The sequence below is a fragment of the Felis catus genome, chromosome B4 (assembly GCF_018350175.1).
Source record: "Felis catus isolate Fca126 chromosome B4, F.catus_Fca126_mat1.0, whole genome shotgun sequence".
In the NCBI taxonomy this organism is placed as follows: domain Eukaryota; kingdom Metazoa; phylum Chordata; class Mammalia; order Carnivora; family Felidae; genus Felis; species Felis catus.
This window is the reverse complement of record NC_058374.1, coordinates 25,420,817-25,445,911: the sequence shown is the minus strand read 5'-3', so window position 1 is coordinate 25,445,911 and position 25,095 is coordinate 25,420,817. Positions and strand designations below refer to the sequence as shown.

The 25,095-nt window shown below is 37.1% G+C and overlaps 1 protein-coding gene across 15 annotated transcripts in view; it reads right to left on the bottom strand.

Moving 5' to 3' along the window:
- Positions 1-25,095, bottom strand: part of LOC101087752 (ankyrin repeat domain-containing protein 26) — a 107,297-nt gene that overhangs the window by 49,335 nt on the left and 32,867 nt on the right. For 13 of the 15 annotated variants that reach the window (XM_045061039.1, XM_045061046.1, XM_045061042.1 and 10 more), the window contains 11 exons: positions 22,424-22,496; positions 19,273-19,333; positions 18,962-19,164; positions 12,500-12,626; positions 11,883-11,944; positions 8,196-8,286; positions 5,780-5,878; positions 5,121-5,149; positions 4,955-5,027; positions 3,060-3,317; positions 72-145 (listed from right to left, as the gene is read on the bottom strand). In XM_045061039.1, the coding sequence (XP_044916974.1) occupies positions 72-145; positions 3,060-3,317; positions 4,955-5,027; positions 5,121-5,149; positions 5,780-5,878; positions 8,196-8,286; positions 11,883-11,944; positions 12,500-12,626; positions 18,962-19,164; positions 19,273-19,333; positions 22,424-22,496 (1,150 nt within the window). The remainder of the gene's footprint in view (positions 1-71; positions 146-3,059; positions 3,318-4,954; positions 5,028-5,120; positions 5,150-5,779; positions 5,879-8,195; positions 8,287-11,882; positions 11,945-12,499; positions 12,627-18,961; positions 19,165-19,272; positions 19,334-22,423; positions 22,497-25,095) is intronic. The other 2 variants (XM_045061040.1, XM_045061043.1) reach the window with 2 other exon arrangements.

Below are 25,095 nucleotides of genomic sequence, written 5' to 3'. Positions count from 1 at the left end.
TCACTTGAACTGTATCACATTATCAAAGCAAGGAAAACAATATAAAATCGGAAATTTAACGTTTTACATACCTGTGGGTGGTTATTTTCACTTCCATCAAGCCTTTCTCGCTCTTCCACTGATGTTAATTCTAAGTCTAGGTCTGCTGACAAATACATATATTTAGTTAAAATAGATTACTCAGAATGGTTAGATAAAAGCTATAACCTTCATAAAAATAGAAAATAACATTTTATCAATTGAAAGCTTAAATTAATCTTTACCTGAATATTTACTTCTTTTTTTTAAAATTTTTTTCTAATGTTTATTTATTTTTGAAGGAAAGAGAGACAGAGCATAAGCAGGGGAGGGGCAGAGAAAGAGGGAGACACAGAATCCGAAATGGGCTCCAGGCTCTGAGCTGTCAGCACAGATCCCGACGTGGGGCTTGCACTCACAAACCAAGAGATCATGACCTGAGCTGAAATCGGTCGCTTAACCGACTGAGCCACCCAGGTGGCCCCTGAATATTTACTTCTTTAAGAAATATTTATAATTATCTAAAACTTCAACAAACCATTTGGGAAATACTAGATGTCACCAGCTTAAATGCATACAAACATCTCAAAGATTCATTCACAAATCCATCCACCTAACATCAATGAACAAAACAATCAGAAACAAAACAAAAATTTTAAAAAACAGTAGAAACATAAAGTCACAACACACTTGTAACAGTACCTCTTTAATAACACACTAAGATTCAACTACAACATTATTCATGGTTTCCAAAATTACTATTACTTTTTACGCTTTTATCAGTGTATACCCTTTCTATAGGTGTATGTTCCTGATAAGTAAACATTCCTGAAACGTTTTCCTCCACTATTTGACAATTTTCGTCCCATCTTTTAGGACTCAGACTGCTTGCTATGTAGAGTCATCCTTGTTTATGGCTATCTTTCCCCAGATAAATAGGTGTCTCTTTCTTTGGGGCTACCTTAGTACTTTATAGATTTTTCTAGTGTATCTTCACCACCTGAACTGTAAATTATTTCTTTACGTATCTTCTACTTTTGCTCCTGGACTGTATGGGATAATCTCTTAAATCATCTTTGTGTCAACAGCCTTTATTTATTTTATGCAGTAATTATTTACGGAGTTCCCACTAAGTACTAAGCACCTAGGTTTAGAGAAACATGTAGATAAAAGGTGTCAGGAATGGCTTTTCAAGAGAGAATGACTGAGCTAAGACTCCAACATTGAGGTTAGCAAGATTCAAAGGTGTTAGAAGGCAGAAAAAGGGGAGAGCATGCAAAGCCTTAGCAAGACAGGGAGAGAAGCACATGCCAGGGTAACTATTTGTCCAAAATACAGGGATCAAAGAGGAAGACATCACCAGCAGTTCAGAATGCCAGAGAAAAAAGCAGACAGTAGAAAGGTGTAAAGATGGAGAGTTAGGCAGAAGTCTAGATTATGAGAGCCTTATATATAATTTTAAGATGCCTGGACATAAATATGTTTTCAACAGTAGCTCATGGTCCTCTTTGCATTTGAGACAAATCACTCTAAATACTGTGGGGAAGGATGAATTTGAATGGCATGGTAATAAAAGATGGGAGATGAATTAGAAGGCAGTAATATAAAATAAAGATGATGCACATCCAAATCAACAGAATGGTTCCAGAAATACTCAGGATATAAAATTATTAGGACCCAGCACAGACTAAATCTGTATTAAATGAATAAACACACAATCTTCAGTCCCTGGAGAACTCTGTTCATAACTTTATAAAAAGGCATCAAGTAAGAAATGATCTATATGAACTGGTTTAAGATGCTTTTATTTATTTTGTAATTTTTCTATTTCATATCCTTCTATGTGTTACAGAAGCCTGTGTAGGTGTTTTGTTTTGAAAGTCCTGCCTCTGGGATCTACCAAGCTCATGAAGTAACAGCAAACAAGTCACTTGTATATTAAATAACTTTGGATTTATAGCCTATACTCACTACTCTAGGGAAGAGCTCAAAATCTTTTGAGAATACATGTTAATTTTAGAAATCAAGAAAGAAAAGAACATAAAACTACAGAGGTGAAAAAAATATTGTACAATTTATTAGTACAGACCTGATCAAATGACTGAAAAGGGGCACTGGTACATAAAGTAGAACACACATTAGATGTCATTAATCAACAGACTGAGTATCTTAGTAGAATTAAAATTGGTTTTCCAAGGGGAGCCTGGGTGGCTCAGTCGGTTGAGCGTCCGACTTCGGCTCAGGTCATGATCTCAGTCTGTGAGGTCGAGCCCCGCCCGCATCAGGCTCTGTGCTGACAGCTCAGGGCCTGGAACCTGCTTCAGATTCTGTGTCTCCCTCTCTCTCTGCCCCTCCCCTGCTCATGCTCTCTCTCTCAAAAATAAAAATATTTAAAAAAAAAATTTAAAGATACTATTTTAAAAAAATTGGTTTTCCATATATTATTTTTAAATAATATAGCACTCTTTAAAACCAATATTCCTTGTGAACTATTTATTCATTAAAAATAATAAAACAAGGCGACAGACTATGTGTACATAGCTGAGAAGATGATACTATGTGATAAATTCTCAGTGATTCAATTGAGAAAGCCAACACTAAAATAAAATCATAGAAAATATAAGAAGTATTTTAACATTTTGTTTGGGAAGGTGCTTTTTTTGTTACAGTGATTATAGCATGACCGATACTTGTGAATTTAGAGCTATAAAAATAAAGCTAAGAAACTATGTTTTGAGTAGTCAATCTTTAGATCCGTACCTAGTTTTTCCAACTAGTCCGAAAGTTCTAAATATAATCCTGCTACCCATTCTCCAGTGTACACTAAATGCTAGCCTAAAAGAAATTAATTTCTCCATGTCTCTTTGCTATCTGTATGTTGCTTTAGTCAAAGGAAGAATGCAAATGTATTGCTAAAAATACTCTGGTTGTAGGTTACCTAAAAAGAATAAACACAAATTAAATTTTGCCACAAAATTATTTTCGAAAAACCACAACTATGGTGAAGCCACGAAGAGGTTGAATTCTCTATGCTTCATTACCTTCTTTGCTCTCTCTGTTTTCTGGTAACTGTGATTCACTCAGGTCATGGAGTGTACAATTACCTAACAGCAGCACAGTTCCAATATTAATCTTTTCTTTATCTACTAAGGTTATCGGTCCAGAATCTGTGGATGCTGACTGATTTTTGATCATTGGTTGTGATACAAATGGGCATTTATCATCAACCTTCAAATTCTTGGATGTTTGACAAGTCTCATTACCGAAGGTCAAACTAGTAGACTCCCAATCCGAAAAATCTGAAAACAAAGTTTCATTTATTAGAATGCAAATAGTAATACATACTTGACTAATTTGTATCAATTCTTTCCTCAGAGAAGCAGTTCCATATCCTCCTCTCCCTCCAAACACACTACTACTCCTTCAGAGCTTATTGTATTTTACATGTCCTATATTTGACATTCACATAGATAAATTTAACTAGTCTCTCATTTTTTCTTTTTAATTCTCTACCTTTATATACTTTGATTCATTCAAGCAACTCTATTACATATTCTGTATCTCATAAAAGCTTTATTTATTAATAATTAAGACTGCTCAAGGTTATGAATATTTTAGTAACAAAATCTATGTCTAACCATTTATTTTATGTTTAAATATGCACTGTGTGTTCTAAAGACAAGGGTTTTTAAAAAAACTTTTAATGAATGGTACTACTTTAATCACAATGAAATGGTCTTTCCTCAATGTACCAATATCATCAGAATTCAATTTTTAAGCCTTGGCTAAGCATAAATTTATATGGAAACAAAAGCCTTGAGTGACATAATTGTTGCCATGTAAAAACAGGATAAGTCTCAGTCTACACTAGACCCAAAAAATAGTGCCATGAGACAGAAAATGAATATGTAACAAAAATATATATTTTTTTAAAAAAAGCAAGATTGTCTGATTTAAACCTCTTAAGACAAGTGAAAGAAAGAAAATGCAGAAGTGGAACTTAAATGTCCATTTCATCACAAAGGCCCCTTTATCATTTCACATCCATGAACCCTGTATATGGTTTAAAACAGTTCTCCAGTGTCATCTGAAAATCCCTGGAGTCCCAGATCCATCCATTCAGGCAGTCCAAGAGGTCAAAACTATTTTCACAATAATACTAAATATTATTTGACATTTTCATTCTCATTTTCATATTAAGTATACAATGGAGTCTTCTAAAGATATGATATGCAATAGTATCACAACTGTGGGTCATAGGTCTAATGGCTAACAGAATATATGACTGTGTATACCTGTATTTTAAATGTTTCTAATATTGTAAATACCAACATATGCAACCCACTTAAACAGAAGTTCTTTGGAATTCCCAATAATTTTTAAATGATATAAAAGGACTATAAAGCCAAAAAGCTTCAGAATTACTGTTTTAAAAGATTGTATCTACTAAATATAAAAAATAATTACTTCCCCCATTTTTAATAATCAAAGACATCATACATACATACACACATACACAAATACACACAGTCTGCTAAGCAGAACATATTTGGCTTAAACTGTTATTTAGATAACATGAAATCAAGTTAAAACACAATGGACATGTTAACAAGTGAAACTTTACTCTAGGTAAAGGTCAGAATTCAAATAAGCATTTTGAACACTGGAAAAATCTAAGAGTCTAATAATTAATATTAGGAATATTTAGGATTCCAAAATAAAACAAGAAACATGAACTAAAGCTTATATTTTTTAAATCTCTTTTTCCTATGCTTGTAAATATCTTTTCTTCAAACATGGATACCAACAATGACATCTACCTTATGTATGTCAAATCCTTCAACTAAATGTGCCACCAAAAAAAATGAGGAATAAGAGCATTTCAAATATTTTAGTGTACTTCTTTCCACTGTTAAATTTGTATTGTAAAATTTACCTGATCTGGATGTCTGTATATCCTTCATTCCTACTGTTTTATCAGAAAAAGAATCTTCCACTTCAACGGTAGGCTGAATGGGTATTAAAACAATATGATTACGACATAATGTACATCTCACACAGTCTGTAGTTAAAAATTCAGGATAAAAATATAGAAGTTTTACCTTCAAGTGAGGATATTTGTCAGGAGGATCTAAAAAGCAAAAGGGACAAATAGTCAATTATATGTAAATATGAAAGCCAACTATACATTCATGCAGTTAGTACTGAGCTGAATCCTCATGCTTCGCTTTGAAAATGATTACATTAGGTTTTGGTGTTTTATTTTTGGGGGGACAGGCAGGTGGGTTAAGACAGTGACAAGACAGAAAAATGAACGCATTATACATACTGAAGAAAAAATAGGAATATAGGCTCCACAGAACATGCAGTTAGGATGTCAAAAGTTAAGATTATGTTTCAAATGACTAACTAAAATAGAAAAGTGCACATGTACCAATGTGAACATGCTGACTGATGTAAAGAAAAGCAATCTTGAATTAGAGGAACAATTCATGACCCTGAGAGGATAAATGTGAAAGCCGATGGCAGAATGCAACAGCATACCCTTAATGTGCAGTACAGCAAAATCATTTATACCATTATACTACAAGTATTTACCATGTTCTTCAATTTGTCCTGTAATTTAGTCAGTACACAGTTGTGATGACGGTTCAGTTGAATGCATAATTTCTTTCTCATCAGAGCAAGTGTACTGAATTGATCAGCTTGGATATATACTTGTAGAATAACAGTTAATAAAAGTATTCATTTTTGTTCATACCCATGTGGGTTACTGGTATGCCTACATTTCTTGTATCCTCTAGTTTAGCCATCTTAAAGTTTCTTGATCCACTCATGCAAGAAGGTATATAAAACACATCTAAGAAATAACGTATAATAAGCTTTTAATATGGAAATATGATTACCAAAAGGGAAAAATAAAATTAATTGCCACAAAATTTTTAGATACCAAAAATCTTTTCTATTTCAAAATCAGCATCATATTTACTGAAAATAACCATTTTAGCATTTAGGGAATTAACCCTATCACTTCTTTTGTTTCCAAAATTAGTTTGATTTGGTAGATCATGTAAGCCTTTAAAAAAGGCTTTTACGAAATAGCTATCATATCATGGGGTACCTAGGTGACTCAGTCGGTGGAGCATCCAACTTCAACTCAGGTTATGATCTCATAGTTTGTGAGTTCAAGCCCTGCACTGGGCTCTGTGCTGACAGCTCAGAGCCTGGAGCCTGCTTCAGATTCTGTGTCTCCCTCCCTCTCTCTGCCCCTCCCCTGCTTGCCCTCTGTCTCACGCTCAAATAAACATTAAAAAATTTTTAAAAATAGCTATCATATAATAAATTAGCTGTCTTAAAAAAAATAACAGCCAATATGGGGCGCCTGGGTGGCGCAGTCGGTTAAGCGTCCGACTGCAGCCAGGTCACGACCTCGCGGTCTGTGAGTTCGAGCCCCGCGTCAGGCTCTGGGCTGAGGGCTCAGAGCCTGGAGCCTGTTTCCGATTCTGTGTCTCCCTCTCTCTGACCCTCCCCCGTTCATGCTCTGTCTCTCTCTGTCCCAAAAATAAATAAACGTTGAAAAAAAAAAAAAAAAACAGCCAATGCTTCCATATTCAAATTAATCTCATTTGAATAATGAATACCAATGCAACATGTATCTTTGATGTCTAAGAGATCTGAGGAGGATAAATGAGTGGCTAGGTTTTACCCCAATTCTAGCACTCCACTTGCTTTTAGTATTCTTTGGAGTAGCTGTGATCTAATCTTCTGATTTAGTGCACATGTACTCCAGCCATCTAACGTGAATTCTCTTGAGTTTCCTCCTCAACTCCAAAGTTTCCTAGCTAACACACCATGCATTCCTCTCTCTTTCCCTTCACTAGTCCTCCTTCTCAACAGTAATTTCTGGATCTATGGTCTTGAATGTTCCACTTTTATATTCTCGTTATGGATTATCTCTACCACATTTTTCCCCTTTGTTTAGCAGGAGTATCTTACATCTATACCCTCTATACCCACTATCAACTCCCCCAAAATGTTTATTCATTTTTGAAAGACAGAGAGAGACAAAGCACAAGCAGGGGTGGGGTGGAGAGAGGGGGTGGGGACACAGAATCCGAAGCAGGCTCCAGGCTCCAAGCTGTCAGCACAGAGCCTGATGCAGGGCCCAAACTCACGAACCGCGAGATCACGACCTGAGCCCAGAGGCCGACGCTCAACCGACCAAGCCACTCAGGTGCCTCCAAAAAATTTTGTTTTTAATGTATATCTTTGACACAGATAGAGACAGAGTATGAGCGGGGGAGAGGCAGAGAGAGACAAACACACAGAATCTGAAGCAGGCTTCAGGCTCTGAGCTGTCAGCACAGAGCCTGACATGGGGCTTGAATCCACGAACTGAGATCATGACCTGAGGTGAAGTCGGACACTCAGCCAACTGAGCCACCCAGGCGCCCTAAAAGTCATAAACTTTCTAATGGAACTTTTTATCAGAGCTATAGCTTCCTTGATGTTTCCCTAACTGACCCTCCTTCCAATTCTCTTATTTTGCACTAAATGATAACTCTCTTATGAAGTACCTCCAATTTGATATGGCATTAAGGTATGTACATTTATCGCTGACTATAAATGCGTAAGTTCATCCATGGTAGATAGGACATAACTCTGCATCATCAGCTGTCAGTCCTTAATGTCTTCCCAACAAAGAGGATAACAGTAAGAGTGGGAAAATTTTGGTATGCTACTCTGACAAATTCTAGTACTGGAAGCTCACCTTACAGTATTCCTACATTTCAAATAGCCTGCTATTCCTTTTAAAGAACTAGTGTATTTTACCACCTTCCAGTAGAAACACTATAAACACCTGCTTACTTTCCTTCATTTATTCCCTGTAGTCTCCACTGTTCTCATCATTCCCTCTTTGGCTCTTTTCTTATTTCCTGAGGTTCCTTAGGTCTTACAGTATCTTGAAAGGGAACTAGTCATTTAGCTCCTTTGGTGGCACTCTCAATTTAATCTGTTGCTGACACCACATAAGATACAACATATCTCCTTTTCACATCTCTTTCTCTTTACTATGCATTTAATAGGTGATTTTCTTTAGATATTAGAATATATCAGTATTCCTGCTTTAAATCAACATTCTGTCCAATGACCTCTTAGTAAAATACAGTTCTTACCTTCTACTTGTCCACTTAATATACTTTGCCCTTTCTGATCCACAGCTCCAGATAAATGAGGAACATATTTGTTTGGACTCTCAGACATACTCTGTTAAAATTAGCATCAATAATGAGTTGTGTAAAGATTTCCTAATCCTTTTCTAAGAAAATATCTGAATTTCCGATTTTAATAACAATCAGACTTACAAATAAGAAAAACATATTGAAAACCAAAACATTTAAATAGAAAACCTCATATATGCTCTCTTGATTAAGTGTACCTTTTAATCTTCATTTGGCTATTGACTCTGTACACTGAACATGGAAGGCCAGAATACTTTCATAGACAGAAGACTGACTTATATGCACATTTCAAAAAGGAACTAACAAAACACCTTACTTTGCATTCCCGATCAAAATAAAAGGACATTTAAAATAAGTATTTAAATAAACTCTTTAGGGGCGCCTGGGTGGCTCAGTCGGTTAAGCGTCTGACTTCAGCTCAGGTCATGATCTCACAATGCGTGGGCTCGAGCCCCATGTCAGGCTCTGTGCTGACAGCTCAGAGCCTGGAGCCTGCTTTGGATTCTGTGTCTCCCTCTCTCTCTGCCCTTCCTCCACTCACGGGCTCTCTCTGTCTTTCAAAAATAAATAAACATTAAAAAAATTTTTTTAAACAAATTCTTTAAAAGTATACTTGCTATAAATTTAAACTGCTTCTAATAGAATGGCAGACATTTGTTTTAGTGTTAATTGATATCTCATATGATAAGAAACTTTGGAGTATATCATGTTGAGTATAAACAAAACACTGTTGTAGCTGCTGCTTCATTTAGGTAAACAAAGGCTTGAAATTTTTATTGATGAAAGAAGGGTTGGATCGAATGGCAAAGTAGTAAGAAAAACGTTTCTTCAAATTATGGTTAACTAATAGTAAAAAAATTTTAGATATGGGTATGAAACTCTTCAAAAAGTGTTGTAAGCTTTTAAAAGGCAAGTATAAGAACATTTATTTATTAATCACCTAAAATGTGCCAAGCACTTATCTCAGTATGCACATTTTCTTTTCTACACACAACAATGATTATGATGATGGAGTGGGTCTTCCTACTTCTTGGTCACTCTAAGACATTAGAGTAAAATGATGATCCGTGGTTCTCTCTGTCCAGAATGTCCCTCGCCAAGATCTTCACATGACTGGTCCTTCTCATCTCTCACTTGGCAGCTTTTGCCACACTCAGATCTTTTGACTACCAAAAGACTCCCACTCTCCCACTCTCATCCTCATCCTCACTACAAACTCCCCCAATATTCTCTAACCTAACATCCTCCATTTTCTTTCTAGGAAGCATTTATACTGACTTATAACGGATTGCTGTTTACTTACTTTTCTGCTCCGACCACTACAACCTAACCCCTCAACTTGTACACTCAGTATCTAACTGCTTGGTACGCAGTCAGTATATAAGGACAAATTTATTAAGATCAAAACATTTGCAATAATCTCATTGAGAAGATCTCAAAAGTACCAAATCACTATACTGTTGACCCTTGAACAAACCAAGGGTTAAGGGTTCTGATGGCCATGCACTTGAAAATCCACAAATATCAAAAACGTAGCTACTAATCTACTGAATTTCCTACTTTAAAAGCAATTAGACGAGGCACCTGGGTGGCTCAGTCGGTTGAGTGTCCAACTTCGGCTCATATCATGATCTCACGGTTCGTGAGTTCAAGCCTCGTGTCGGGCTCTGTGCTGACAGCTCAGAGCCTGGATCCTGCTTCCGATTCTGTGTCTCCCTCTCTCTCTGCCCCTCCCCCACTCACAATGTGTCTCTCTCTGTCACTCAAAAATGAATAAACGTTAAAAACTTTTTAAAAATAAATAAAAGCAAAAGCAATTAGACTTAAAAATCAAAAAGTATATATTAAAAACCAGAATATTAAAGCAGAAGCCCTCTAATCTACCTGTTAATCCTCATTCGGCCATTAACTCTGTAAATTGAGCATGGAAGGTCAGAGTTACTATAACGAAATGCTGACCTTCCCAGTAATATAAACAGTCGATTAACACATGTTTTCTATGTTATATGTATTAAATACTGTATTCTTACACTATAAACTAAAGAAAAGGTTATTAAGAAAATCATAAGGAAGCGGTGCTGGCTGGTGCTGTCGGTTAAGGGTCAGGCTCTTGACTTTGGCTCAGGTCATGATCTTACAGGTCGTGGGTTCAAGCCCAATGTAAGGCTCTGTGCTGGCAGTGTGGAGCGTGCTTAAGATTCTCTATCCCTCTTCCTCTACTCGCATGCTCTGTCCTCTCTCTGTCTCTCAAAATGAATAATAAAAAAAGAAAATCATAAGGAAGAGAAAATACATTTACAGGATGGTACTGTATTTATAGAAAAAAAATCTGTATGTAAGTGGACTCCCACAGTTCAAGCCCATCTTGTTCAAGGGTCAACTGTATACACATATGATGTCTCTACTAATAGATTACTGAAACTTAACATAGCCCAAATTAGAAAATCAAAAACCCATTCTAACTTTCCCATTCTCTTCTGGACACTACTGCCATTTTATTGGCCTTCAGACATCTTCACATAAAAAAAGTATTCTTGGAGAGCCTGGATGGCTTTGTCAATTAGGCGCCCAACTTTGGCTCAGGTCATGATCTCACAGTTCATGAGTTCAAGTCTTGCACTGGGCTCCCTGTTCTCAGTGCAGAGCCTGCATCGGATCTTCTTTCCCCTCACCCCCCTCTCAAAAATAAACAAAGATTCAAAAAAAAAAAGTATCCTCAATACTTAGTAAGTCACTAAATACCACTGTGATCATTTTGTCTTCTATTTCTATAGCCCCCTTTACAGTTTTCAAAGCGTTACCACATCTGTTCATTACACAAAACCAAGAGGCGAGTATTAGTACCATCTTTAGGAACGAGGTCATTGACATTCAAACAAGTTAAACAAGTTTTTCCAAGATCCCACAGCTAGGAAGTGATGGAACCAAGATGACAGCATGTCTTTTGACTTCAAATACAGTGCTTGCCGCATTATGCAGCAGCTGCCTGTGTCTAAGAGATCAGGCCCTTTTTACCTCTATCCTTAGTTATCACCTTAGAATAGGTCATCATTACTTTATTTATATTACTATACGTGTGCCACGATGTTATTTTAACTATCCAAAAAGGGTTTTATTATTAAAGCACCACCAAACCAAACTGTGGTTATCATAATCCCAATGCTCCTTGTAGATCTACTTGGCAATCAAATACAATATTTTCAAGTCCCAGGCATTATCTTTTGAAGGTTCAAGTTGTAAAACACCATAATCCAAACTCTTTCTGGATGTCATTAGGAGTTTGACACATCCATATACACCACAGAATCATACATTTGGCCATAGGTTGAGTATTTCTTTAGTAATTCTTTAGTTTAGATAACTTAACTTCAAAACCCAAACTAATTCCCTCTAAGCCTTAGTTTTCTGTACTAATACTAAGCAAATTTCATTAAGTTTGCAAGAGAACTGTATTATACTGTATTGTCATAATTAACACAATTATTTTATCAATTACAGGTAAAAATATAAGGAAATGGTTTCTGTGGGCAAATGCAGAGATGAGAGAATAAAGTCAAAGCATCTCTTTGATGTCTTAACATCACTCAATGCTTATATTTAAAAATAATAAGAAGATAGTACCTCAGGATCAGAAGGTGATTCTACATCTTCCTCTTCTCCTAATCCTAATGCTGACATCATATCTATAAAATACAGATAAATTAATGAAAACGTGTGTTACTATGAATTTTAAACACATAGTCTATCTCCATTCATGAATATTTCAATAAAATAAAAGCAATAGCAGAAAGCATGTTCAGGGGCGCCTGGGTGGCGCAGTCGGTTAAGCGTCCGACTTCAGCCAGGTCACGATCTCGTGGTCCGTGAGCTCAAGCCCCGCATCAGGCTCTGGGCTGATGGCTCAGAGCCTGGAGCCTGTTTCCGATTCTGTGTCTCCCTCTCTCTCTGCCCCTCCCCCGTTCATGCTCTGTCTCTCTCTGTCCCAAAAATAAATATGGAAAAAAAAAAATTAAAAAAAAAAAAAAAAAAGAAAGCATGTTCAGGGAGTTGAAGATTTTCAGGAAGAAAAAGGTGGTAGTACTTGGGATACTTATAAAGAAAGCACAGACACATAAAGATAGCAACAGAAAAATATCTTAACGAAAAATGAATAATATATTTGGATCTACATACTTTCAGATTTTTTCATACTAGCATTTAACCATAGAAAAACAACTCACAGAGATTCACTAGCTTACCACTTCTGTAATTTTTATGCACTCCACCAGAAGTCAAACTGTCATTAACTGTTTGCTCTGGTGGCACATTTTCAATAATACCAATACCATCTTCCTTTGCTTCCACTGCTGACTTTGCTATTCCTTCCTATAAAAACAACACAAAACAAAAACCCAGCTTCAGAAAAACATCACATGAATTCATTTGGTCACTCACTCACCCACTCAGAAAGACAAACACATACTGTATCTGTCAAGTCATAGGCACTATCTGGGGAGGAGCTGGAAATATAAATAAAAGACAGAGTCTGTTCTATAGGCTAGTAGTGGTAGAGATGCATGAAAACAGGTAAGGACAGAAAAATATCCACTAGTTCTACGAGTGAAGTGAATAACGCACAGTGAACGCACAAAGGAGAAAACACATTTGGGAAGCTCAGCAAACTCTGGGAAGATAAGGCTGTATCTTAAAAGACAGACAAGTGCACAGGGAGGGTGTGAAGGGCATTCTAGAATGAGCAAAAGGATCAAGTATGAAATAATATAGTAAGTGACAACACCTATGGAATATGGCAAAACTGGAACAGAGTTATTGGGAAGGGGATAGATAGATATTACTGGAACATCAGGACGAAACCAAAAAATAAAAAGAGCAAGTGTTATGCTAGAACATGAGTTTCCTCCTACAGGTAATGGGGATCCATTAAATAAGCAGAGGAATTACATCGTCACAAATATATTTTAGAAAAGTCACTCTGACAGCAATGTAGGATGAACATAAAGGAAGCAAAACCAGAAGAGTATTGCAAAATTATAGGTGAGAGAGTGAATTATAGGAATAACATGAAAAATGGTAAGCAGGTACAAAATATCGAATGTGGTGAGTGACTGGATGCGGTCGTTTCAGGGAAGTTCGGAGTCCAGGACTTTTCCTGTTTCAGGGCTGCTATTTATTAGGCTAGGGAAAACAAATGACAGAGCAGATTACAAAGAGTCAGGAAAGAGGAAAGGGGAAGGGTCAGAAACAATGTCTTTAAACTAGGACATATTAAATTTGAAGTACCCAGGGGACTTCCGAAGAAAATTTTAGGGCCGCTCGAATGCCTCAGTCAGTTAACACCTGACTCTTGATTTTAGCTCAGGTCATGATCTCGCAGTTCGTGGGTTCAAGCCCCCCATCTGGTTCTGCACTGACAGTGCAGGGCCTGCTTGGGATTATCTCTCTCTCCCTGTCTCTCTGCTACTCCCCACTTGTGCTCTCTCGCTCTCTCTCTCTCTCCAAATAATAAATGAATAAACTTAAAAAAAAAAAGACAAAATTCAGATCAATACATTTCGAGGAAGAAAAGCCCATAATAAATATCTATAAAACATATTAAACTGATATAATAATGCAAACCTACACAGAACTCTGAAATTGTGAAAAGGAAAATAAAAGGAGGAGGGAGGAGTTAAGATGGCAGAGGAAGGGGATCAGAATTTCCCTTGTCCCTCAAACACAGCAGTATTGAGGTCAGAGCACTTGGAATACCAGGAATACAGGCTGCACAGTGACAGAAAAATCTCCACAGGTGCAAAGAGACAGCTTGGTGGGACAGAAGTGTGTGTGTGCGAATTAGGAGAAATAAAATGGGCAACACAGGCATGGAGTGGGGGAAGCCCTTCGGTGGAAAAACGAACGGAAGAGAAGGAGAGGCTGTGGGAAGTGTGGGATTGTATTTGGATAAGAGAAAACCTCTCCAGACCACGGACCAAGGAGAGGTCCAGAGAGTCAATTTCTACTTTGCAAAACTGCCTTAGAAGCTAAAAATCAGAATTTTCAAGGTTGCCAGACTTTCTCTAGACCAGAGCTGCCACCTCCCACGCCTGGTGGGGAGGGAGCCACCCCTAGGCTTGGTAGCAATCTCAGGGCTACACTGGTAGAGAACAGTCCCCTCCCTTGAGTACAGTGCAAAAGGGGTATATTACCCCCCAACCAAGGGAAAAAGACCCTGCAGGCACAAGCCAGAGGCCCTTTGTCCCCTGGACAGACTGGCGTTACCCCAGAACCAGGTCTGGGGGAACAGGGATCCTCTAAGGTTTTGAATCCCAGCGGAGTGCTCAGGAAGCATAGGAGACTGTGGAGCAAGGCAAGCCAGCCCCCCCCCAGGCTATTCTGTGAGGACAGCCTAAAGAGTGCGGTTTGAGGCACCTCGTGTGGGGAGGAGAGATTAGAGTGTCGCCATTTTTCTCCCCACCAACATGGTGGGGTTTCAGGCAACGGACACGAGCCCCAATGGAGGCAGACCCATTACACCAAACCCTGCCCCTCTGGGCCTGGTAACTGCTTCTCTAAGGTAGTGAGACTGACACTGACAGAACCAGACACTAGTAGACCGGGCACTAGTAGACCGGGCACTAGTAGACAACTGTCCTGTGGTTGTATATGTTAGTTTGGTTTTTTTTTTTTTTACTTTAATTACTTTTTTTCTTTTCTTTCTTTTTATTTAATATTTATTTCCTTATTTTGAGAGGAGAGTGAGTGAACAAGCAGGAGAGGTACAGAGAAAGGGAGAGAGAGAGAATTCCAAGCAGGATCCATGCTGTCAGTGCAGAGCCTGATGCGAGGCTCGAACCCGGGAACAGTGAGATCATGACCTGAGCCAAAATCAAGAGTCGGACATGTAACCACATGAGCCACCCAAGCACCCCTCTTTTCTTTCAGTTTCTTTCCTTCTCTTTTCCCTTTTCTTTCTCCTCTACTCTTTCCTCTCCTCCCTTTGGAATCAGCCTCATAGTCTCTGATTTGACTTTACGTCAAATCTTACTATATATATTTTTTCTTTTTTCCTCTGTTTTGGTTATTTGTTTGCTTAAAAGCGGGCACTTTACTCTATTCCTTTCACACCTTTCTGTATCTCCTTCTTTATTTTCTTCTCTCTCTTTCTGGATTAAGCCCTATAGTTTCTTTGATTCTCTGCCTGGTCTTTTTTGCCACCCCTGTCATACCTCTCTTTGTTTGGGATAAGGTTTCTTCAACACCCCCTTCTCCTTTTTTCCAGGGTTACTTCAACAAACAAATCAAAACACACCTGGTGGAAGGTCCAAACCACTACTCCAAGTAGGGAGAAAAGCAGGCAAAGACACAACAAAAGAGTGCACACAACACACTCCAAAAACACTTCTTCAAGTGCCAGGCCCTGGACAGTGCATGACCATTTTTTAATACAGTAGTACTTGCAGGTGCGGGACACATAACAAGTTATTAAAACACATAAAGGACAGGAAACTAGCCAAAATGACAAAACAGAAGAATTCTCCTCAAAAAAAATTCCAGGAAGAAAGGAGAGCCAGAGAATAGCTCAAAAGAAATACAAACAATATATCTGATCAAGTATTTGGAATAACAGCCATAATACTAATAGCTGGGCTTGAAAAAAAGCACAGAAGACAGCAGAGAATCTACTGCTTCAGAGATCAAGGACCTAAAGAATAGTCACGATGAATTAAGAAAGCTGTAAACAAGGGGCACCTGGGTGGCTCAGTCGGTTGAGCATCCGACTTTGGCTCAGGTCATGATCTCACTGTTGGTGAGTTCAAGCCCCGTATCGGGCTCTGTGCTGACAGCTCAGAGCCTGGAGCCTGCTTCGGATTCTGTGTCTCCCTCTCTCTGCTCCTCCCCCACTCATGTTCTGTCTCTCTCTCTCCTTCAAAAATAAATTAAAACATTTTAAAAATTTAACAAAATAAAAATTAAAAAAAGAAATGCTGTAAACAAGATACAAAATAAACTAGGTGCAGTGACAGCAAGGATGGGAGAAGCAGAAGAGAGAATAGGTGAAACAGAAGATACAATTATGGACAAAGATGAAGCAGAGAAGGGAAAGAAAGGAAATTACTAGACCATGAGGCAGGTATTAGAGACCTAAGTGATTCAGTGAGATGAAATAATATCCACATCATAGGAGTCCCAGAAGAAGAAGAGTGAGAGAAAGGGGCAGAAGGTTTATTTGAACAAGTTATAGCTGAGAACTTCCCCCATCTGGGGAAGGAAACAGGCATCCAAGTCCTGGCGGCACAGAGAATTCCCTTCAAAATCAACAAAACTAGGTCAACACCATGACATGTCATAGTGAAACTGGAAAAATGCAAAGATAAAGAGAGAATTCTGACCAACGGATCTTAATCTACAAGGGAAGACACATAAGGGTAGCAGCAGACCTGTCCAGTGAAACTTGGCAGGGCAGAAGGGAGGGGTAGGAAACAGTCAATACGCTGAATGGGAACATATGCAGCTAAGAATCCTTTCCCCAGCAAGGCTGTCATTTAGAATAGAAAGAGAGAGAAAGGCTTTCCCAGACAGACAAAACCTAATGGGGCTCGTGACCACTAAACCAGCCCTGCAGGAGATCCTAAGGGGGACTCTGTGAGTGGAAAGCAGCACAGACTACAAAGGACCAGAGTCCTCACCACAAGCATGAAACCTACAGATAACACAATGACACTAAATCCATATCTTCCATATCTTAAAATAATCACTCTAAATATAAATGGACTAAATGCCCCAATCAAAAGACACAGGGTACCAGAAAGGATAAAAAAAACCCCAAGATCCATCTATATACACTCTACAAGAGACAGATTTTAGACCTGAGGACACCTGCAGATTGAAAGTGAAGCTTTGGGGGGCAGCTGGGTGGCACAGTCAGTTAAGCGTTTGACTTCGGCCCAGGTCATGATCTCACAGTTCATGAGTTCGAGCCCCGCATCAGGCTCTGTGCTGACAGCTTGGAGCCTGGAGCCTGCTTTGGATTCTGTGTCTCCCTCTCTCTCTCTCTGTCCCTCCCCAGCTCATGCTTGCACTCTGTCTCTGTCAAAAATAAATAAACTTTAAAAAAAAAAATTTTTTTTTAAAGAAAAGACAGTGAAGCTTTGGAGAACCACCTATCATGCTACTAGAAGTCAAAAGAAAGATGGAGTAGCCATACTTACATCAGACAAACTTGATTTTAAAGCAAAAACTGTATGAACAGATTCAGAAGGGCATTATATCTATTGTTGGAGATATTCAAGTAAAAATCATCTTCTCGAAAGAATTTTGTATACTCTCGTGGCAACCTTTCCTGCCTTATGATTCTATCATGACAAAGAGTTCACATTAGACAAAAATTTATACATTTTGAGTTCATTCATTTGGTATGTGTGTATGTGTCTATTCTATGCAGATACTATTAAAAAAAGAGTGGCACCTGGGTGGCTCAGCTGGTTAAGCGTCCAACTTGATTTTGGCTCAGGTTATTCAAGCTCTGTCAGGCTCGACACTGGCAGCACAAAGCCTGCTTAGGATTCTCTGTCTGTCTGTCTGTCTGTCTGTCTCTCTCTCTCAAATAAACACTTGAAAATTTAAAATTAAAAAAGGTAAATCAGAATGCAGAAAACATGTTTTATATTTTTTTCTTTAAGAGTTTGCAGCTTAAGTGGCACCTGGGTAGCTCAGGCAGTTCGGCATCTTGATTTGGGCTCAGGTCGACATCTCACAGTTTGTGAGTCTGAGTTATGTGTCAAGCTCTGTGCTGACAGTGAAGAGCCTGTTTGGGATTCTGTCTCTCCCCTCTCTCCCTGCCCCTACCCTGCTTGCTGTCTCTCTCAAAATAAATAAATAAGCTAAAAAACAAATTCAGTGTTGCAGCTTCAAATTTAGTTTTTCATTTCATGGATAAAGAACCTTATTTACATAACCAGAAATTTTATTTAATGAAAAGAATAAACGTTTATTTCCTCTCTTTCTACTCAAAAAGACCTAAAATATACCAAGATTATACCACAAAGTAAGTTAAGTTAGAAACCCCAAGAAAGACAATAGCCAAAAACTGAAAATTCGCAATAAATCTGGTATGGCCTAAAACAGATTTCACTTTGCATTCCTTAGAAACACAGGCTTTGCTAAACTAAATATAGGATATCACCTTTATTAAACTTAAATGTAAGGGCAAAAATTTCTTCCAGTTCTTCACAAAAATCAGCTATAAGTCATTCAGAAGAGTCTAAGCATTTTTTTTTATTACCTGGCTTTTTTTTTTCTTAATTTGCACTTAAAATAATTTCTCCCATGCTTTATAATTTAAAGAGTATCTGCTCCCCCTTAATCCCACCATTGCTGGTGTGTTTTTATACTTTCTCTCAACTCTTCATACTTTAAATTCATCTCACTCCTCTGAAATGAATTCTTCCCCTTCATCTCCCTCCTCATCTTCATATGCATCTAGCTGTTCTTTCCAGCTGCCTTCTACTTCTTTGCTTCCATAAAGGCATACCTGAGAATTGTTTACTCCCACCAACCTTTATAAATCTCAATCCTGTACCTTCCTCTCTGTTGTCATTACACTGTTTTCTATTATGATCTTGAGGACTTCCATTTCTTCCTAAGATCCTTTTCATCATTACAAGGAGCAAGAGGATGGTATGGGGTGGGGGGTGGGGGAGGAATAAAACAAAACAACTCACCTTTGGAAGACCAAGGACAGCTAACGTCTTGAGAGAAGGTTTTAGAAGAGATTTAGCTGATGGAAAAATAGGAAGAGAATCGCCATAATCTCTGGTTGGTGGTTTGGAAAGAGTTTCACCCACATCTTCATTTTCAGAATCAGGATTATTGTCCTCAGATAAGGTTCCACCTTCTGCTTTCACAGAGCCACGTTTTGCTCTCACTTAGTAGAAAACAAAAGAGGACATGAAAATATCTGTAACTTCAAATTAGTGAATAACACAAGAATGGACAAGAATTAGTGAATAATACAAGTCTTCCAATAGCTTACTGTTTTTCATGAATTGCCCAGAAGAATGCAGTAGCTTTGCTACACTTGGTTTCGGGACATTCTAGAAAAGAATTAATAGCTTTAAGGATTACAAGAATCCAATTCGATAAAATGGTAATATTCACCATTACCAAATGAGCACCATTACACAAGGAACACAGGCTTTGGAATCATTCAAATGTAGATTCAATCTCAGTTATGCCATTTACTACAACCGGTCGACATTTTCTCATGTGATAAGGATTACGAGAGAACTCATAGGTAGTCTCAAAACATTACTTTCCTTACCTCTGATTATTATACAAATACTTTCAAAGTAACCTAAAACAAAAACTTATCCCTAGGTAATTAAAAGTATATTAAAAAACTAACACTAAGAAATTTAAATGTGTTACATTTTGAAATATTTGCATGATTTATATCTCCATGAATTATCTCTTGTAAAAGAAAATATAAAAATTCACTTTTTAGTAGTATCTTATGTAGGTAAATTGGAATTGCAAACAGTTTAAGTTGCTTCTGTTTGTCAAAACCCTAAAGATAAAAATCACTGTTTAAATTTAGCTCCTTCTGGGGCACCTGGGTGGCTCAGTAAGTAAAGTGACCAACTTTTGATTTCAGCTCAGGTCATGATCTCAACGGTTAGTGGGCTTCAAGCCACACGTCAGGCTCTGTGCTGACAGCGCGGAACCTGCTTGGGATTCTCTCCCTCCCTCTCTTTCTGCACCTCCCTACTAGCACGTGCTCATTCTCTCTCTCTCTCCAAAAACATAAAAACAATACCCCAAAATTTAGTTCAGCTCCTCCCAATAAAGAGAAAAAAAGAATAATAAACCTTGTGGGGCAATGAGTCATGGATGAAAACCACACACAGACAATAGATGCCATAACCAAATATGTTGACAATGGAGACAGAAAGAGATGTACTAAAAGAACAGACACTAAAGAAATGTTTTCTGAAAAGAAATTTAGGGTAGGGGTAAACCATTAAAAGAAAGCATGGGCGGGGGGGAGACACCTAGGTGGCTCAGTCAGTTAAGCATCCAGCTTTAGCTCAGGTCATGATCTCACGGTTTGTGTGTTTGAGCCCCACAATGAGCTCTGTGTTGACAGCTCCGAGCCTGGAGCCTGCTTTGGATTCTGTGTCTCCCTCTGTCTCTGCCCCTACCCTGCTTGCACTCTGTCTCTCTCTCTCTCTCTCCAAAATAAATAAACTTTAAAGAAATAAAAAATACATAAAAAAGCATGGGGGAGAAGAGGAAAAAAGGAAAAAAAATAAAATATGAGCAATCAATCAAGAATGAGATTAAGACAAGGAAAAAAAGGAAAAATGTGAGCAAAATAAGGTAAGTGGAAAACACATATATTTTTCAACAGGTATATAAATACGATTATGAATATGCTATGAACAATAGTCTCTTTTAAACTTTTTAAGTTATATATATATAATACATATGTAAAAACAGAGGCTTTTATTCATAGTATATCCCTAATAATACTGACTTTCATCACTCTACAGTTATCTGGTTATAAATACTGTAATAAAGAATTTAATTTTTTCACTATAAAATAAATTGTTCAATTAGTGGTCATCTATCACTTCCTAAAAGCTATAAATTATTACTAGACAAACAAAAAACAGAAAAAGAAAGGTGCCCAACACATAAATGTTCAATATGGAGAAAGAATTGGGAATGAGAATTCTAGGAAGAAATGTATACCTTCAAAGGATGTATCTAATGGGATAAAGATGGGGTTAAAAAAAAAAAAGCTGAGGAATTTTTATCTAAAATTCTAAGCTCACAATTGGAAGATACTAAAAAATATACTGTAACCTTCTTTCTTATGTAACTCCTGATTTCCTCAATATAATTGAGTTTATAAATATTAAACACTAAAATGGAATATAAATTGAAGCCTTATTTATTAAATTCACATATTTAATTATATATTATGCATATTATGTTACTTTTCAAATTCCATTATACGGAATTCCATTTCCCTGCTCATTTATTCAACATTCAAAAATATTAAATTGCTTCTTCCAAGCAAGACTTTATTCTAGGAGCTCCAGGAGATACACAATTATGTTTCCTAACCTCCAGCAGCTTATAATGATTTAGGGGCCTCAAAATGAACATTTAAATAAATATCAAATGTCTGAAACTTTAAATTTTAGAATCTGACACAAGGACTAGGACTAGATATTTTTAAAAGCTGGAATATGAAAGATTACTGAAATTAGAAATTTTACAACTTGGCTATGAAGAGCCTCTGCTCATAGAGCTACTATTTTAAGCAAAACATGTATTCTTCAGGTAGATGCAGAATTTTAACTTACTCTTCATGGAGTTATTTCAAAAATACAGGGAAACACCTTTGTAAGACAAATGTTGAGAAATAACTTAAACATCTAAATTTCTACATTTTCTAATATTATTTTAGTCTAAATGTAGAACAAAAGATAGAGACAAAGGAAAATCCTGTATCTTACCAAAAAAAAAAGTGCCCAGAGGGAGGTGTGGGGGGTAGGAAACCCACAATAGATAATTGGATCCAATAAGATTTCATTTAGGCATGAGTATTATCAGTCAGGTTAGTATCACAGTAAGAATCTTATCCTTAACCAAATGTCATATTTTCTCCATTATGGGAAAGCTTTTCCCAATATAATTTTACGGTCATTATATATTTTCCAGCCCATTCTTTTTTTTTTTTTTTTTAATTTTTTTTTTCAACGTTTTTTATTTATTTTTGGGACAGAGACAGACAGAGCATGAACGGAGGAGGGGCAGAGAGGGAGACACAGAATTGGAAACAGGCTCCAGGCCCCGAGCCATCAGCCCAGAGCCTGACGCGGGGCTCGAACTCCCGGACCGCGAGATCGTGACCTGGCTGAAGTCGGACGCTCAACCGACTGCGCCATCCAGGCGCCCCACCAGCCCATTCTTTTATCAGCCTCCACCTCTACTATTTACCAAAGTAAAACAAAACAAAACAAAAAATTCAACATGTCATATATCTGTAAAGTGTAACTTTCCATTACAAACATAAAATGATGACAAAAAGCCTACTGTTAAATTTTAAGAGTAAATAATGGAGAAAACTAAATTCAGAGCAGGGAAGTGAGTTTCACAAGACAGTACTTTACCTTGGTACCAAAATCCAAGTCTTCGCTATCTGATGTAGGCCATGAATCATCAATACCAGGTTTGTCGGAAAGCCTTCAGAACAAAAATATACAACAAAAATATGTTCATTTATTTTTAAAAACTGAAGTGAAAGGTCAGCTGTTTATTAAACGATGTTTCTTGATATAATAAAATTTGGCGTGTTTTTTCATTAAGTTTTATTTTAATTCCAGTAATATTAACATTCAGTGTTATATTAGTTTAAGTTGTACAATATAGTGATTCACCAATTCCATACTCACCCGTGCTCATCATGACAAGGGCACTCCTTCATCCCCATCACCTATTTCACCCCTCCCACCACTCACCTCCTCTCTGGTAACCATCTGTTTGTTCTCTGCAGTTAAAAGCCTGTTTCTTGGTTTGTCTCTCCCTTTTTTTCTCCCTTTGCTCATTTGTTGTTTTATAAATTCTACATGAGTAAAATCATATGGTATTTGTCTTTCTCTGATTTTGCTTAGCATACTACTCTCAAGCTCCATCCTGGTCATTGCAAATGGCAAGATTTCATTGTTTTGTGGTTGAGTAATATTCCATTGTGTGTGTGTGTGTGTATGTATATCTATCTATCTATCTATATATATATATACACATATCTATATATGTATATATAGATAGATATACATATATATGTATATGTGGTAACATATAGTTATATAAGATCTATATATATAGATATAAGATATAAGATCTATATAAGATCTATATAAGATATAAGATCTATATATATAGATATATAAGATCTATAAGGTATAGATATATACTTTATATATATATATATATAAGGTGTATATATATGGTATAATATATATTATATATATAAGATATATAACTTATATATCTTATAAGTTATATATATAACATATATAACCTATATACATATAGGTATACATATATAGATATATATGTATATATCTATACATAGATATGTATAGATATATATATAGATATACATACACCAACACACATGCACACACACACACACACACACATACAACTTCTCTATTCACTAATCTGTCAATGGACACTTGCGCTGGCTATTGTAAATAATGCTGCAATAAATACAGGGGCACGAGTGTCCCACTGAATTCGTGTTTTTGTATTCTTTTGGTTAGTATCCAGTAGTGCAATTACTGGATCATAAGATAGTTCTGTTTTTAATTTTTGGAGGAACCTCCATACTGTTTTCCACAGGGGCCGCAGCCATTTGCATTTCCACCAACAGTGCAAGAGGTTTCCTTTGTCTCCACATCCTTGCAAACACTTGCTTCTTGGGTTTCGGAGTTTAGCCACTGGGACAGGTGTGAGGTGGTAACTCCTTGTAGTTTTGAGGAGCATCTCTTCATGTGTCTATTGACCATCTGTGTGTTGTCTTTGGAAAAATGTCTCTTTATGTCTTCTGCTCATTTGTAAACTGGGCTTTTTTGGGGGGGAAGAATGTTGAGTTGCATGAATTCTTTATACATTTTGATTACTAACCCATTACTGGATAGGTCATTTGCAAATAGGTCATTACTGGATAGGTCACTAACCCATTACTGGATAGGTCCCATTCCATAGGGTACCTTTTAGTTTTGACTGTTTCCTTCACTGTGCAAAAGTTTTTTTCTTTAGATGTAGTCCCCATAGTTTATTGTTACTTTTCTTCCCTTGGCTCAGGAGACGTAACTAGAAAAATGTTGCTACAGCCAAAGTCAAAGAAATGATGGCCTGTGCTCTCTTCAAGGATTTTTATGGTTTCAGGTCTCATATTAAGTCTTTAATTCATTTTGAGTTTATTTTTGTGTATGGTAAAGAAATTGGTCCAGTTTCATTCTTTGGTATGAGGCTTATCCAGTTCTACCAACACTATTTATTGAAGAGACTGCCTTTTCCCCCACTAGATAGTGTTTCCTGTTTGTTGAAGATTAACTGCCCATACAGTTGTGGATTTATTTCTGGGTTTTTGGTTCTATTCCATTGAGCTATGTGACTATTTTTATGCCAGTACCAACCATACTGTTTTAATTACTACAGCTTTGGAATAAAACTTGAAATCTGAGATTGTGATACCTCCAGTTTTTCTTTTTCAATATTGCTTTGGCCACTCAAGGTGTTTTGTGGTTCTATACAACATTTAGGATTGTTTGTCTACTTCTGTGAAAAATGACAGGGATTGCATTAAATCTTTAGATTGCTTTGGGTAGTGTAGACAGTTTAAAAATATGTATTCTTCCAATCTATGAGCATCAGATGTCCTTCTATTTCTTTCCATCATCTTCAATTTCTTTCATCAGTGTTTTATAGTTTCCAGGTTGTTCAAACAGGTTGTTCAAAATTTGGACCCTGTTTTAAAAAAGCTTTCACTCATCTATTTTGCCTCCACCTCTTCTAACCTGTGAAATATCCAGGAAAGGCCCAGTCTGAGTTTCTATAACCAAGTGTGACAGGGAGGGAATTCTCTGAAATGGTTGAAAATTATATGCATAAAAGTTACCACAATAACGTATCACCTTACACATGTCAGAATGCGTAAAATTCAAAGTGCAAAAAACAAGTGTTGGTAAGGGTGTGGAGAAAAAAGAACCTTTGTGCACTGGTGATGGGATGTATATTGGGACAGCCACTGTGAAAACCAGTATGGAGGTTCCTC